Here is a 15,423-nt window from a genome sequence, read left to right as displayed (position 1 = left end):
CAAATACTATAGGAGAGAAGTTATATTTCTTAAGAACCTCAGTTTCATCTAGAATTTGACTCCTGGGGCCACACTGCTTAGTTCTATAAGGTGTATGATTCTGAAGAGGTGTAGTTTGCATCTGTCAAACTCTCCTGTTTAGAAGCATCAAAAATGGAGCTCACAGCCTAGAGTTGAGTCAAATGTGATAATGAAAGAACCTGAAGATCAGAGACTTTCAGTCTTTTTGAAAATAGGCCACCAATTCTTGGTTTATCACCCATTCCCTCTAATTATGAGCTATGAAGGAGTCCTTCTAGTTTCTGCTAGTAGGATAAAGGATTCTGCTCTCGGAATTCCTCCATAAGGTATTCCAGTACGACTACAAAGAGAAAGCTACACGCATATATTTTCCCAGTTCCATTTTATTAACAATCATTTTTATAACAACACCTTATTTTGACCTGGCTCCTTCCTCCCAAAGGATTTTACCTCATTATCATCTCACTCACAGTTTACCTTTTCCACACAATGAAGTAGAATGCAGTTATCCCCATTTCACATTCAACCATGCCTTTGAACAAAAAGTTTTTAAGGTACTGAAGGCAGTACAAAGATAAGACACTGTTCCTGCTGTATAGGAAAGAAAACCAACACACAAAGAAATAACCTGCATAACCTCACACGGTGGATTAGTGGTGAATCTAGACCTTCCGTCATTTATTCTAGTCTGCACTCCCTCATTTCCATGTGGATCCTCCAGCTGGGTCTCACTGATGGCCTGGCACTTGTCATTCTGGACTGTGCCTGTGATTGTTCTGGTAAAGGGAACTCCCAAGGCAGGTACTTGCCGTGTCTGAGGCCCTCAGAGGTCCAGCACTTCCCTGGGCACATAGGGCCTGTACGTGCAAGAAGGAAAACTCAGACACAAGTCTTTAACTACAAGGCCAGCACTTTCTCCGCTGCATCATGGTGCCCATACTCTTTAGAACTGGCCAAAAAAATGAATGGCTGTGGCTCCAGGATCTGGAATTATCTTGACAGGAAGGAGCACTGTTGGATGGCACTCAGAGGCTTGTTGATGTGACTGCCTGGTGTGCTAAGATTTCTTGGCAGCTCCTGTATACTTCAATCAAGCAGTCCAGTCGGGGCTTGGCACTCTAAAGCCCAGCAAGGAGAAACACAGCATCAGAACTAAAGATTTTTGGAGGTTTTTGGTACCTTAAAAGACAAAACAGCTCAGCCCACCAGTTTCACAAAAAGCTCTACATTCATGTGTAAACACTCTCCATCTAGCATTAATTCAGATAGTTATTAAGTACCTATTGTGTGGCAAGTACTGTGGAGTTTCAAAGGTATATAAATCACTATCTAGTCCCTTAAAGAGTTTATCCCCTGATCTAAATTCAACAAGATAAGGCATATATATATATATATATACACATATATATATACACATATGTACACATATATACACACACACTCACATATGTATGTATGTATCTGGGCTCACCTGGAAGACAGGCACTACTTGTGACACCCCATGTGGTTCTACCGGGTCTTTCAGTAAAATGCACAGGTAGTAGATCACCTTTTGCTGTAAGAAAATAAACAAATAGTAGAAGCACAAATATAACACACAGCTTTTTAGTGAGTCATCTTCAAAGAGCTACATTCCCAATAGAAAATAAATGTTTACAATGTGTAAGACAGCAACAAGTTGGGGGAGAAGTGTAACATTTTCTACATTGCCAAGAGAGCAAGGCTGCCCAGAAACCAGGCTAGAAGACATCTGAAGTGCTAATTCCCTATTACTCGTTTATAATAAAGGTAATAACAAACACCCTATTCCACAGAGTTGCCCTAAGAATGGAGCTTTGTAAACCACAGAGTAATATCTAAGTATGATTCTATAATAACAAGAGCTCACATTATAAATTATATACTTGCCTACTTCATGAGGATGGTAGGCAAGTCATTATACCTCTCTTGGCTTCATTTGTAAAATGAGAGAGTTGGATCTGATGATTTCCCTAAAGTCCCTTCTAGTTATGATATTCTATAAGCAAATAAAAACTTCATGCTTCTAGTTGGAGCTGGTCTTTTAAGTGAGCAGAGAATAAAGCCTTCACTTTAAAAAGGTGCATGAATATTTTCTGGCCATTAAATGAAGGCTGAATGTACTTAGCACAGAAGTGTCTTTAAGTCTAACTATGTAGTCAATAAACCCCTGGATATTAAGGAGCGCTCATAATTTAAGAATATTCCAAAAGGTACATGCTTCAAGTGATAACTGAAGAGTACTCACCATGTAAATGGCCTCATTAATGACAACATCCTTCACCTTGCCCATCTCAATGAAGGTTGTACTCTCTTTTCCTGAGGCATAGGATGAGGTCATCTGGATACCAAGAGAGCCAATGATCAGTAGAGTTTCTTGATCAATCTTCACAAAATGGAGGTAACCAAGCAAACCTAAGAGAGTGATGAAGATAGCAGCAGAGAGGACCATATTGTTCTGAGGAAAAAAGTCAAAGGGAGCCAATGAGAAGACTATACCAGATTTTATGTGTTTTCATCATCCCAGCTATGACAAAACAGGCACAATACGACAACATGGTGCCTAGGGTCTCACAATGGGAAGGATAAGACAAGAATCCCTATCCTGCAATATAAAAGAGACAAAGGAAATAAAAATAGGGAGAAAGGTAGAAAATAATTTTCAAATTAAGCACTAAGATGCCATGAAGATTGTATGATGTAACCTTTGCACCGTCTCAGAAGGTTCTCCTCCAAAGATTTCAATTTTGGAACTTTCACCTCTCCCTTTTACTTCTCTCTAATGTTGCACAGTGTTGGTTAAGCACAACTGGCTCATTAGAATATAAGACTGCCTTACAGTATCTTAGGATACAGAAAGGAAAATTAGAGACCCACGATCATATTACTTAAACTAATCAACTGTAGTTATACTCATTAATTGGATGATTAGGTTTTTAAGCTATTTCCTTCTAGGATAACTACTCACACTTGCAGTCCCAATCCTTGACTTACTCAGTCTTTCAGTTGCTGGCACCCAGATACACTTCTCAATTCTATATCCAAACAACTCTTTATGAAACCATCCATACCCTGAATTTCAATTCATCGAGCATTTCTTAAGTCATCAAACTAACAAGCAATGCATACTATGTGCCAGGCATTGTGCTTGCAGTCTAATTGTGGAGACAACATTCAAACAACTATGTACAAACAAAAACAGAATAAGTTGTAGATAATCATCAGAAGAAAAGTACTAACATTAAAAAGGGTAAGAAAAGGCTTCTTGTAGAAAATGATACTTTATGAGCATAACCAGGAGAACACTGTTCACAGAAACAGCCACAGTATGTGATGTCTGATTTTGATAAACTTGACCCTTCTCAACAATGCAAGGACCTAAACCAATTCCAAAGGACTCATGATAGAAATCCAGAGAAAGAACATGGAGTTGGAATGCAGAGTGAAGCAGACTATTTTCTTTTTTTATTTTGTTTTTTCTTTCTCATGGTTTCTCCACTTTGTTTTAATTCTTCTATGCAACATGACTAATGTAAACACATGTTTAATAGAAATGTATATGTAGAGCCCATATTAGATTGCACACCATCTTGGGAAGGGAGAGAAAGAAAATTTAAAACTTGTGGAAGTAAATGCTGGAAACTAAAAATAAATGAAGTGGATAAAAAAAAAGAAATCAAGAACTGGAAAAAAAGTAAAAGAAAGTGAGACTTTAACTGAGACTTGAAAGAAGCCAGAGAAATCAGGAGGCAAAGATGAGAAGAAAGAGAATTCCAAGCATAGGGAAGCCAGTGAAAATGCCCAGAGTTGGGAGATAAAAATGTCAAGTGTAAAGAACAGCAAAGAGGCCAGTGTCACTGAACTGCAGAATGGTATGGAAGGGGATAAAATATAAGAAAAATGGAAAGGTATGAAGACTTTAAAAGTCAGAGGATGCTATATTTGATCCTGGAAATAACAGGAAGTGACTGGGAAAGGCGGGGGAGAGTTAGGAGGATGACACCTAGGCTGAGAGCCTGAGTGACTGGAAGAATGGTGGTGACATTGACATTAACAGGAGAGTTAGGAAAAGAAGAGGATTTGGGAGAGAAAGATAACAAGTTGGTTTAGACATGCTTAGCTTAAAATGTCCAATGGGAGAGAACAGAGGTCAAAACAGATTAAAAATTAGATAGGCAGATTTGAGAATCACCTACATAGAGATAATAACAGAGTCCCTGTGAAGTGATGAAATCATCAAGTGAAATAGTATAGAGGGAGAAGAGGTATGAAAAGATTTAAGAGGAAAATAAGTATTTTATTATGGAGCGGGCATTCTAGAGGGCACAACAGAGAGGATAGGCAGCTTCAGAGTGGGACACTGGAGGTTGAGAGACAAGTGAGGAAGGGCTTAAATTGAGAGGGATAAGAATAAGAAACAAGAAATATACATGATAAACTGGAAATAATCAACAGAGGGAAGGTACTAGTATTAAGGGGAATCAGAAAAGGCTTCCTGTAGAAGGTGGAATTTTTGCTAGGACTGAAGGAAGCCAGGAGGTGGGGATGGAGAGGGAGAATATTCCAGAACCAGGGCATCACATCAGTATCATATGAGACACAGTTGAAGGACCTGGGAATGGTTACTTGAAAAAGACTTATCGGAAACAAGATAGTTGTCTTCAAAAAGAGCTGTCAAATGGAAGAAATACTCAACTTTTTCTATGTGGCTTCAGAGGACAGAACTAGGACCAATGTGATCAGTTAAATGAAGGAAGATTCAACTCAATACTCTTAATGCTCCAGTTTCCAAATTCAACTCAATATACGAATTTTCTAACAAAGAGATCCAAAAGTAAATGGGCTACTTTGTGAATGTGTAAATTTCCTGTCACCAGACACATTTCAGCAAAGTTTAGAATGCCAATTATTAGGGAAGTAGTAAAGGAGATTCCTATATGGACAGGAGATTATCCTGGATGACCTTCTCAACCAAAGGTTGAAATTATAATCAAATAGCTATCAGCTCAAGGCCTCTTTTCTAAAATACATAGAGAATTGAGTCAAATTTATATGAATATAAGTCATCCCCCAATTGATAAGTGGTTAGAGAATATGAACAGGAAGTTTTCAGATGAAGAAATTAAAGTTATGTATAGTCATATGACAAAAATGTTCTACATCACTACTGATTAGGGAAATACAAATTAAAACAACTCTGAGGTACCACATCACACCTATCAGATCAGCTAATATGAACAATGTTAGGAAAATCATAACTGGAAAATGAAAAATATTGGATAAGATGTGGGAAAACTAGAACACCAATGCATTGTTGGTGGAGTTGTGAACTGATCCAACCATTCTGGAGAGAAATTTGGAACTATGCCCAAAGGGCTATAAAACTGTGCACACCCCTTTGATTCAGAAATACCACTACTAGGTCTGTATCCCAAAGAGATCATAAAAAAGGGGAAAGGACCCATATGTACAAAAACATTTATAGCAACTCTTTTTGTTGTGGCCAAGAATTAGAAATTGAGGGGATGCCCATCAGTTGCACAATAGCTGAACAAGTTATGGTATATGAATGTAATGGAATGTTGTTATTATATAAGAAATGATGAGCAGACAGATTTCAGAAAAACCTGGAAAGACTTACATGAACTAAAGCTGACTGATGTGAGAAGAACCTGGAGAACATTGTACACAGTAACAGCAACAATGTTCACTGATCAACTTTTATGGACTAAGCTCTTCTCAGCAATGCAAGGATCTAAGAAAACTCCAAAAGACTCATGATGGAAAATGCTATCCACATCCAGAGAAAGAACTATGGAATCTGAATGCAGATTGAAGTATGCTATTTTTTCTCCTTTTTTCTTTGTCATGGTTTTTCCCTTTTGTTCTGATTCTTACAGCCTATATCAGATTGCATGTTATCTTGGAGAGAGAGGAGGAGAAGGGGGAAATTTAGAACTCAAAATCTTACGGAAGTGAATGCCGAAAACTAAAAATTAATTAATTTTTTAAAATAAAATAAAAATTGCTATCAGCCACTGACACAGAAACCTTAATAAGGTCATTTGGGAGCATGGGGCTCTTTGAGAAGCAGGAACTGTCCTATCACATAGTGATTACAATGAATGAAGCTTAAGGCAGCACTGGTGAGTCGGAAAGAAAAGCACATTGGGTTTTAGAAGGGAAGGTAGAAGGGAAACAAAGATAATTTTGCCTGTTTCAAAATGTTGTTTAGAGCTGGTCCTGATCAGGAAAGAAAAGAAAAACTATTTATCTATATGGTCCCAGGACTTAGAATTCAGGCAAGTAGAATTACAATATAGGTTAAGTAGTTTTTGTAGTAAGTCTGAGAATCTTACCACCACATAACACATTATGTCAATTTCTTTTAAAAAGTCAATGGGCTTTAAACTTACTTTCTACTGAGCTTTTGGAACACAGTCTAAGAAAATGCCTAATTCTGCATCCACAGTGCTTAAGTTTTTTAAATAAGGCATGGCTAAAAGAGGTAACACAACCTTAGCTTGTATTAAAGTATAATATTCATATTACAGAAAGTAAGTCATGGGATTTAAAGGTATAAGGAGCTTTGGAGATTATCTAAACACATAGTTTTACAGATGAAGAAACTGAATGAAACCTCATGAGCCTAAGTAAATTGCCCAACATTACACAGGTAGTAATGGTATTCAGTCACATTTGGAGTATTATGTTTGATTTTCATGAACCAAATGGAGTTATTGAGTCATGCAAACAAGGTGACAAAGAAGACAGAATGCTAGACTTGGAATTAGGAAGACCTGGGGTCCAATCTTGCCTGTGGTTGGTTGTTAGTAGCTCTGTGACACTGGGCAAAAAGTCACTTAATTTCTCTCAGCCTCACTTTCCCCATCTGTAAAATGGATAACAGCACCTATCCTGCAAGGCTGTTGTGAGGGACAAATAAGATAATACATGTAAAATGCCTCACAAACCTTAAAGTACTACATGTTAGATATAGATATTAACAGATGAGGCCAAAGGGCTGGGTTTGAAATTAATACCTATCTGTGTGACACAGGAGAAGTCGTTAACCTCTCTATGAGCCTCAGCAAATAAATCAGTCCTAGGCAGCTGCCTAAGTCAGACACATAGTAGATAACTAAGACATGGAGAGTTGGGGGAGAAGAGGTGACCAGCATGGAGGCAGGTCAGAAAACTACACATCATAGAACAGGCTACTTTGGCCTCAGGAAGAATAAAAATGAGAAGCATTATAATAGCTGTCTCCAAACACTTAAAGGATGGTCCAGTAGAAAAGGGTATAAACTTATTCTATGTTGTACCAGAATCAATCAACAAGCATTTAGTAAGATCCACTATGCCAGATGTTGGGAATACAATGAAAAAAGCAAAACAATCCTTGTCCTCAAGGAGTCTGCCTAGATTTTATGAAGGAAAACAACACAGGATCACATAAGGAAATACAAAATGTAGATCAAACAAATATGAGCTAATTTGAAGGAAGGTGGCTGGAAATCAGGCAACGTCTGATGTAGGAAGTGGCACTTGATCTGAGTTTTCAAGGGAGGAAGGAACTCTGAGAGGAGGCCTTGAGAAAGTAATGTTCCAGGCACAGAGGACGGCTTGTGTAAAGCAACGGGGACTAGAGGTGCAGTATCTCATTTCAGAAACAGCAAGTAGCCCAGTTTGGCTAGATGGTAGTAAGTGGAGTAAATATGTAAATCTGGAAAGAGACTGGAACCAGATTGTGAAGGGCTGTAAATGTCAAATGGAAGTTTATATTTTGTTTTAAAGGCAATGGAAGGGACTGGGAAAGCTCCCCACTGCTGTCCAGTCCTCTTGTACAAAATTTGTTACTACTGCTTTGGACAGGTCTTCACTAAAGCCGAGCAGCCCAATCTATCCACGGCTTTGATAGGGCCAGAAATGCTAGATCAGTAACCAAGATTTTAAGCTTGATGTCCTAGAAGCAGCATATTCCGATGTGCTTCTGACATATGATAGCTCCTACTTCTCAATGACTTGTCAGAACATACAAGATAAAGCATCTGGACGATGGAGGCTTGTCAAAGACAAAATCACCTTTGCCTCCAACATGTGGTGAAGTGAATTCGCCTTCATCCAGAATGTTGCACACTGCTTTCATAGGGAGCTTGTCAAAACAAGGGAGAAGGAGATGCCAATAATTATTACCTGCTAATTATGCCCTGGGCAGTACAGGCTCAAGCAGGTGTAAGTCTTTTTATAATTATAAGCTGGTGACAGAATGGAATGTCAGCTAGCTTTGTAACACGGTCAATTAAAGAGGTAATAAAAAGGGTTTTTTTTTTTTTTTTAATGAAGGCAATGGAAAGCTTTCTGAGAGGGCTGTTAAATATACAGACCTGTGCTTCAGAAATACACTTGGGCAGTTCACAGGATAACAGATGTAAAGTTCCCAGTTACCTCCGTGACACACCTTATTTCAAGCTTAGAGTTTTCCTCCTTATTCCCAACGTCAGCGTTCCATCCCCTGCAAGGGGCGAGAAAGGCCCCCCCCATCCACCCTCCCCAGGCCCTTCCCTCTGGGATGAACTCCCATTTATGGCATATAGATACAGATGTCACGAGGGACACGGCCTAGATCATGACGGTAACAACTGACGTTTATATAGGGCTAAGCCTTCACAACTATTGCCTGCTCCTCATTTTACAGAGGAGGAAGCCGAGGCAAAGGGAAGCGGTCGGGAGCCCAGGCCCGGCAGGCCCGGCAGCCCCGGCCGGCGGGGAGGGCAGGGCCCGTACCTGGCAGAGAGTGAAGAGCCCGTAGGCTACCAGCCACACTGTGCAGGTGGCGGCGGTGAGCGAGCGCAGCGAGAGCCTCGGGCAGCCGAGGCAGAACTCCCGGCAGGAGGGGGAGTAGTAGCGGCGCTGGAGAGCCAGGCGGCCGCCGTCGATGTCCGAGAAGCTGCGCTGCTCCTCCATGGCCCGCAGCCCAGCGCTCTACAAGCCCGCGGCAGGGCCACGCCCATCGCCATTACGCACTTCCGGAAACAGGCCGCGGGGGGAGGAGGGGACGTTCGGTCCCGCCTCCTCCCTTGTCTCGCGATTCTTCGCAGTAATTTATGCCGGGAAGGTAGCTAAGGGTTTTTGCGGGTGTGACGTGCCCTCAGAGGCCTCCACTTCCGTTTCCTTGGGTTACCCGGGGGCAAAGCGAAGGCGGCCGCCTCTCGGCCTCGGTCTGCGGAAACCGCCAGACTTCAGAACTGCCCCACCGCCTACGAGGTATGTGAGGGTGCGGGCTTTGCGCAAGCTCCCGCCGCCCCAGCCTGAGGTGGAGGGGCCGCAGCCGGAGGCCGACGCGCGGAGCCCCGGAGAAGGGGGAGAGGAAGCCCGGACTCAGGAAGGAGCTTGGCCTGGGAATACCGCTGTCGACACTGGGGCTGACACGTTCTTAACGTGCTCCTCAGGAGGCGTCTTTTCAGTAGTAGATGCCCAGCCGTAGAAATGGTGAGTGGAGCTGCCATGCGCAGATTGGCAGAGCCACCGCTGATGGGGAGAATGGTCAAGTATATTGACCTTGGCCTGCCACCCGCAGCAGATGAGGCGCCCAACACAAACTGCCCTCGGATTTCTTGTTTTCCATCCAAAATCAGTGTAGACCTGAAGGCTGTATGCCTACCAAACAAATAACTTGGACGGAGGGCCTGTCTGGCAGAGCTGACAGTTTACAGATAGGCATCAAGGATCCAGTTAGATAACTGAGGCTGTATTTCACAATATGCAAATATTGGAAGTGCTTGTGGTATAGTGGAAACATCACTCCGGATTCTAGTCCTGGTTCTGCCACTTAAGTAGCTCCGTGACCTTGAACAAGTTGCTTTTTTTAGGGCCTCAGATTTCTCATCTGGAAATGAGAGGGTTGGTACAAATGGTGTTTCTAGTTCTAACATTGTAGGTATATGTTTGGTTTCTAATTAATATTCCTCCAGAATCTTATTTCCTGGTCATTTGTGTTTTACAAGAGTCATCTCTTTTGAGATGACGTGTCTATTTCTGTACCATGAATAAAAAACAAACAAACAAAACACCCCTTTGAGAAAACTGCTAACCAGTTTTTTTGGTTCATAATTGTGAATTTAAAATGCAGTTTTATTAGTGAAGGTACTTTTTTTTGAAAAGAGTGAATGTTTACTTCTCAAGCATAAATGATGCTGAAAAAAAATCTTTAAAACCTCTTCTCAGTTAAATCCTAGCATCTCAGGTTCTCTTATAAAATCTGGCTCCTTATTAAAATTCATCTACTTGCCACTTCCTTGGGCCCCAACTAGAGGATAGGAGGTAACAAGATCTAAACAGCGAACATTCTGAGATCTTTTAAAAACTTAAACTACACTATACTATAAAGCTTCCTGGAGGGTACAAGAGGGCAACTTATATAGAGCAGCAAGAGATCGGTATTTTTTCAGAAGATCTTTGTAGTAAACAGATTTCTTCAAGTGCAAAAGTCAATGTAACTGATAATCGAAGGACATATCCAACTCCTTACTCAGTTGAGTTTAACAGTAATCAACAACAAAAATTTATTGGGGCCTACTGTGTGCAACATTCTAAAGCAGGTGTTAAGGGTTAAAGATAAAAGTAGAGAAGTAGCATAGAAAAACACCCTCTTGCCTCTTGAGTTTTCTTCTTTCTTCAGACCTGGAAGCAGTGTGTCAATGAGGGTAATGATGTTTCTCCTGCTTGACCAGGCCTGATCATGTCCTGTTCATGGGGTGCCACCATTTCATACCTTAGCCACCAAGTCTTCAGCTAGACTGAAATCTCCATGATGACAGCGATTTTCCGCTGGAAACAGCATTGGCTCCCAAAGATTCCTTTACCTAATACTGCTGATAATCATCAAAGAAACCTGCAAACCAGTCTCCTTATGCCAGAAGGTCCCTTCATAGCCCTCCTCTGCTAAGAGAAAAATGGCTCAGGTACACCAGAGAACTAGATCATTTACGGAAAGACATAACAATTCAGGAGATAGCAAGTGTTTTCATAACTCATCTCTAAGAAAATTCCTACCTCTCCATGGAAGAGAAAAATGACTGATGTACCAGACAAGAAGACTAGTAGCGACCAAGTTCAGGTCCTGTTTAAAAATCCTTCCTCCCCACCAGTGCCCAGAAGTATATTAGTCTCATTATCCCCAAAGGGAGCTTTAGAGCCCCCTTTGTAGTCATACCCTGATGTAATGAACATATGCCTCAAGTATGTCAAAAAACTTACATGGCATTTTTATGCCATTTATGACAAAGCCAAATTTTAATAGTGCTACTGGAGCCAGCAGTCATTTTTATGGCCAAATATGTTTGAAAATCCTCATTTTTTGACATTTCTAGTTAAAAGACAGGAGTGGGAAAGGTTGTAGAGAATCCCACAAAAAGCCTAAAGATCCCAGAAATACCAATGATAAAACAAGAAACAGAATTTTTCCACCTAGACTAGAATGTCACAAAAAGATAGCCAAGAACTAATAAAAGCCAATAGAGGTAGTCAGGAAAGAAAGTGGGCTCAGGTAAATGTAGAAGTCTTCAGAAGTGTTAAGAAGAGCTCCACCAGGAAAGCCTTCACAAGCAACCAAAAAGGGACTTGAAACCTGCCACAATTCTCAACAGCGACTTACAAGCCAGCTCAAGAGCTCCAGACATTGTAAACCTAAAGCTATATCCTTACCCTGGCAGGGTAGAATAGTAGCAGAGGGACAGAATGTCCTTAAGCTACTGCCCAAGGACACAGGACCTAGTTGTATATTACTTAAAGCATTGGGGGCCATAGCAAAAAATGGGGCCAATTCAGGTCCTGAACGCTAATGCCAAAAGGACTGTGCATGAAGCCTGATGCCAACGTGATCTTCAATAACCCACTCAAGTCTGTCAGAGTCTGACAGGAGAGAACCAACTATTGATTGGGGATCACGGAAGGACAAAGTAGAACCTGACCAGACCAGAATCTACAATGGACTAAGTCAAGAATTGAGGCAAAAGATTGTGCTGTATACCAGACACATCATCTGCAGCAGTGGCAGCATTCAAAAGAGAGAATGGTACCTAACCTATTTAAGAGTGTCAGAAGGGATTGACCCAAGCACAAAAATCACAGTCCAAGGACTGAGGATAAAAAACAAAAACACATTGTAAGAAATACTGTGGGTTGAGAGAAACCCAAGAGGTAAACCCAAAAGAGTAACCCAACAATAACTACAAGCAAAGCCTCAGAAAAAATAATGAGATTCTACCACACCTTCATTAGATTGGCAAAAATGACAAATAACAATTGTTGGAGGGACAGGCACACTAATGCACTAAAGTTGTGAAGTGTTAAAACCATTTTGGAAGGCAGTTTGGAATTGGAGCTGTACCCCAAAATTTACACTTTAAACCACTAATAATATCATTACTAATCTTAAAATCCCTAAGCAGATCGAAGAAGATGTATCACATGTACAAATATATTATTGCTTATTAAGACTGTATTTTAAATTCACAATTATGAACCAAAAAAAACTGGTTAGCAGTTGTCTCAAAGGGGTGTTTTTTTGTTGTTGTTTTTTTTTTTTACTCAGGGTACAGAAATAAATGTCATCTCAAAAGAGATGACTCTTCTAAAACACAAATGACCAGGAAATAAGATTCTGGAGGAATATTAATTAGAAACCAAACATATACCTACAATGTTAGAACTAGAAACACCATTTGTACCAACCCTCTCATTTCCAGATGAGAAATCTGAGGCCCTAAAAAAAGCAACTTGTTCAAGGTCACACAGCTACTTAAGTGGCAGAACCGGGACTAGAATCCGGAGTGATGTTTTCACTATACCACAAGCACTTCCAATATTTGGCATATTGTGAAATACAGCCTCAGTTATCTAACTGGATCCTTGATGCCTATCTGTAAACTGTTAAGCAATGTTAATGCCTATCTCTAAACCGTTAAGATACTGGCTTAGTTTGCCATTTCCTTCTCCAGCTCATTTTATAGATGAGGATGTGAGACAAACTGAGCTAAGTGACTTGCTCAGGGTCACATAGCTAGTGAGTGTCTGAGGCCAGATTTGAACTTAAGGAAGATGAGTCTTCTGAACTTCAGACCAGGCACTCTATCCACTGTGCTACCTAGCTGCCCTAAAAAAAAAAAAAAATGCATTTTTTCATAATTGAAAATAACCGGGGGGAGGGGGACAGGAGATTGTAGTAACTTGGGGAATTGCTAACAAAATTATGGTGTATGAACATATTGCTTCTTTAGAAATGACAAAAGAGACTTATTTTCAAAAAAAAAAAGAATTATGTAAACATGCAGAGTGAATTGAACAGAACCAGATGAATAATTTTTATAATTATAACATTGTAAAGAAAAACAACTTTGAAAGATTTAAGACTGATAGACACTTAACTCTGATCAGTTAGGACTCTGTTAGGCTAATGATGAAGTATACTACCCACTCTTGGGAAGGAGGTGATGGACTTAGAAATGATGCATGGGACATTTTCAGGCATGGCCAAAGTGTGGATTTGTTTTGTGTGACTAGTTATAAAGGAACATTTTAGGTAGGGGCAGGAATGGAGCAATGTGGACAGAGTGATATTAAAATGAAGAAAGAAAAGAGCAATGAATCATTAAAAAAATAAGAGCAGAAAGATGTTCAGAAGAGGGCACAGACAAGTAGGGCAGTGTTAGAACTATGTAGAAGCCATATTTTTAAGTGAAATATTACAAAAAATAAGCTGTGTTTCATGGGGATTCATGTTTTTATACAGTTTTTTTCTATTCTCTATAGAGGCAAATGTTCATGTTTATTGATGTTTGTGACGTTCATAATAATAAAAGGGACAATTCTTTTAAAAAGAAAATTTCTGCTTCTTCCTCCATTCATCTCCAGAGGAAAATGATTTCTGACATAAAGAAAATACTGCTATAACGGGAACTGTTTTTTAAGTACTGGTTGGACTAGACATCTACCAAGTACCTTTCTGGCTCTGAAATTCTGATTCTGTCATAAGCAAAACTGCCTACTAGTGGAAAAACTCTCTTGTAAAAGGAGATATGACAACCATTGGTTTGGGGTTTGTTTGTTTGTTTTTTAAACAGTACAATAGCTAGAATATAGTGTTTCCTTGCAATTATCAGGGGGCAATTGTTTGAATTACTTGAAAATGGGGCAGTGGTTTCTTCTTTGTATTTTCCCCAATTTGCTCTTAGCCCACATTTCTGGAAATATGAACGTTGAAGAAAAACAAGCTGGAGAAACAAATTCCAGGAATTCAATTAGGTCTTAATTTAAGTCCAGGAGACTGTCTTCGAAAACATGAACTGCCCATTAAAAATGTAAAAGGAATTAAGTGGCATCTCTTCAGAAGCTTTACTTAGTACAATTCACTGTAATTTTAAAGATGGTAGTTAATTTCTAGACTTGAGGTCCCCTGCCTCATCAATTCCTCAGCTTCTCCATTTCGGACCCAGCTCACTGACCACACATCTGTATGATCTTCCTGCCACCCAGAATTTGATTTTTGCCTGCGACTTTCTTTTTCCCTGCCTGTCTTCTTACTCTAGTGTGCAACATCCATATAATTCAGTTCCTTAATCCCTTCTCTTACTGACCTTACCTTGGATCTCTCCTGATAATGAACCTCAGACCTTTCTTATTAGCCAGGTTCAATGCCTGCATCTAGAGGTTCCTAGACCTCCAAGGTAGTCCAACATAACTGTTACCTACAGGATAATATTTTTTTCCCTGTACTATGTGACTGGTGGCATGCTTAGCAAATTTTCAGATGCTGTTACTGTGTAACATGAAGGCATTATGAAACAAAGTAGCCCTAATCCTTAGGAATAAAGATAACCTACATTTGCTGTGCCTCATAGACAACTTCCTTTCTTCCCTCAACAACAACTCTCAAATACTCAAAAAATACTCTTATATTACTCAAGTCAGTGGTATAAGTATTATTTCCATTTTATAGATGAAGAAACTGGGTATAATAACTTTGAAACAGAACCCAGGTCTCCTGAGACCAAGTCTAGTGCTTTTCCTATATACTAGTTGGGTGGGGTTTTTTTGGGGGGAGGAGGGAAAGCAATTTGCTACACATTTACCAGAAAAAAAATTTATATTCAGAGAATTTATATGCCTCTATAACGAATATATACAAGGACAATACTCAGTTTCCAATGGATGAAGATGAAAAGAGATGAATGGTTCACAAATGAGGGAACACCAATTACAAATAAACATTTAAGAAACCTTCAGCCTCACTAATCAACAAAAATGTAAATTAAAATACCTTTAAAGTAATACCTCATACCACATCACACCTATAAGATTGGCAAACATGACAGAACAAGAAAA

At 39.9% G+C, this 15,423-nt stretch overlaps 1 protein-coding gene across 6 annotated transcripts in view; it reads right to left on the bottom strand.

The window, feature by feature from the left end:
* PIGH (phosphatidylinositol glycan anchor biosynthesis class H) overlaps positions 1–13,927 on the bottom strand; it is a 91,300-nt gene extending 77,373 nt beyond the window's left edge. For 2 of the 6 annotated variants that reach the window (XR_011971781.1, XR_011971780.1), the window contains exons 1-3: positions 8,827–9,091; positions 2,288–2,497; positions 1,493–1,576 (exon numbers count right to left, since the gene is read on the bottom strand). Coding sequence is in view for 2 of the 6 variants with exons in the window: in XM_072629529.1 (XP_072485630.1) it covers positions 1,047–1,139; positions 1,493–1,576; positions 2,288–2,497; positions 8,827–9,006 (567 nt within the window). In the remaining 4 variants the exon portion in view is untranslated. Of the gene's footprint in view, positions 1–386; positions 1,201–1,492; positions 1,577–2,287; positions 2,498–8,826 lie in introns of those variants that run through there. The other 4 variants (XM_072629529.1, XM_072629531.1, XR_011971783.1 and 1 more) reach the window with 4 other exon arrangements.
* Between the last annotated feature and the right edge of the window lie 1,496 nt (positions 13,928–15,423).

Source organism: Notamacropus eugenii, chromosome 1 (genome assembly GCF_028372415.1).
Source record: "Notamacropus eugenii isolate mMacEug1 chromosome 1, mMacEug1.pri_v2, whole genome shotgun sequence".
NCBI lineage: Eukaryota > Metazoa > Chordata > Mammalia > Diprotodontia > Macropodidae > Notamacropus > Notamacropus eugenii.
This window is presented reverse-complemented; position numbering and strand designations above follow the sequence as displayed.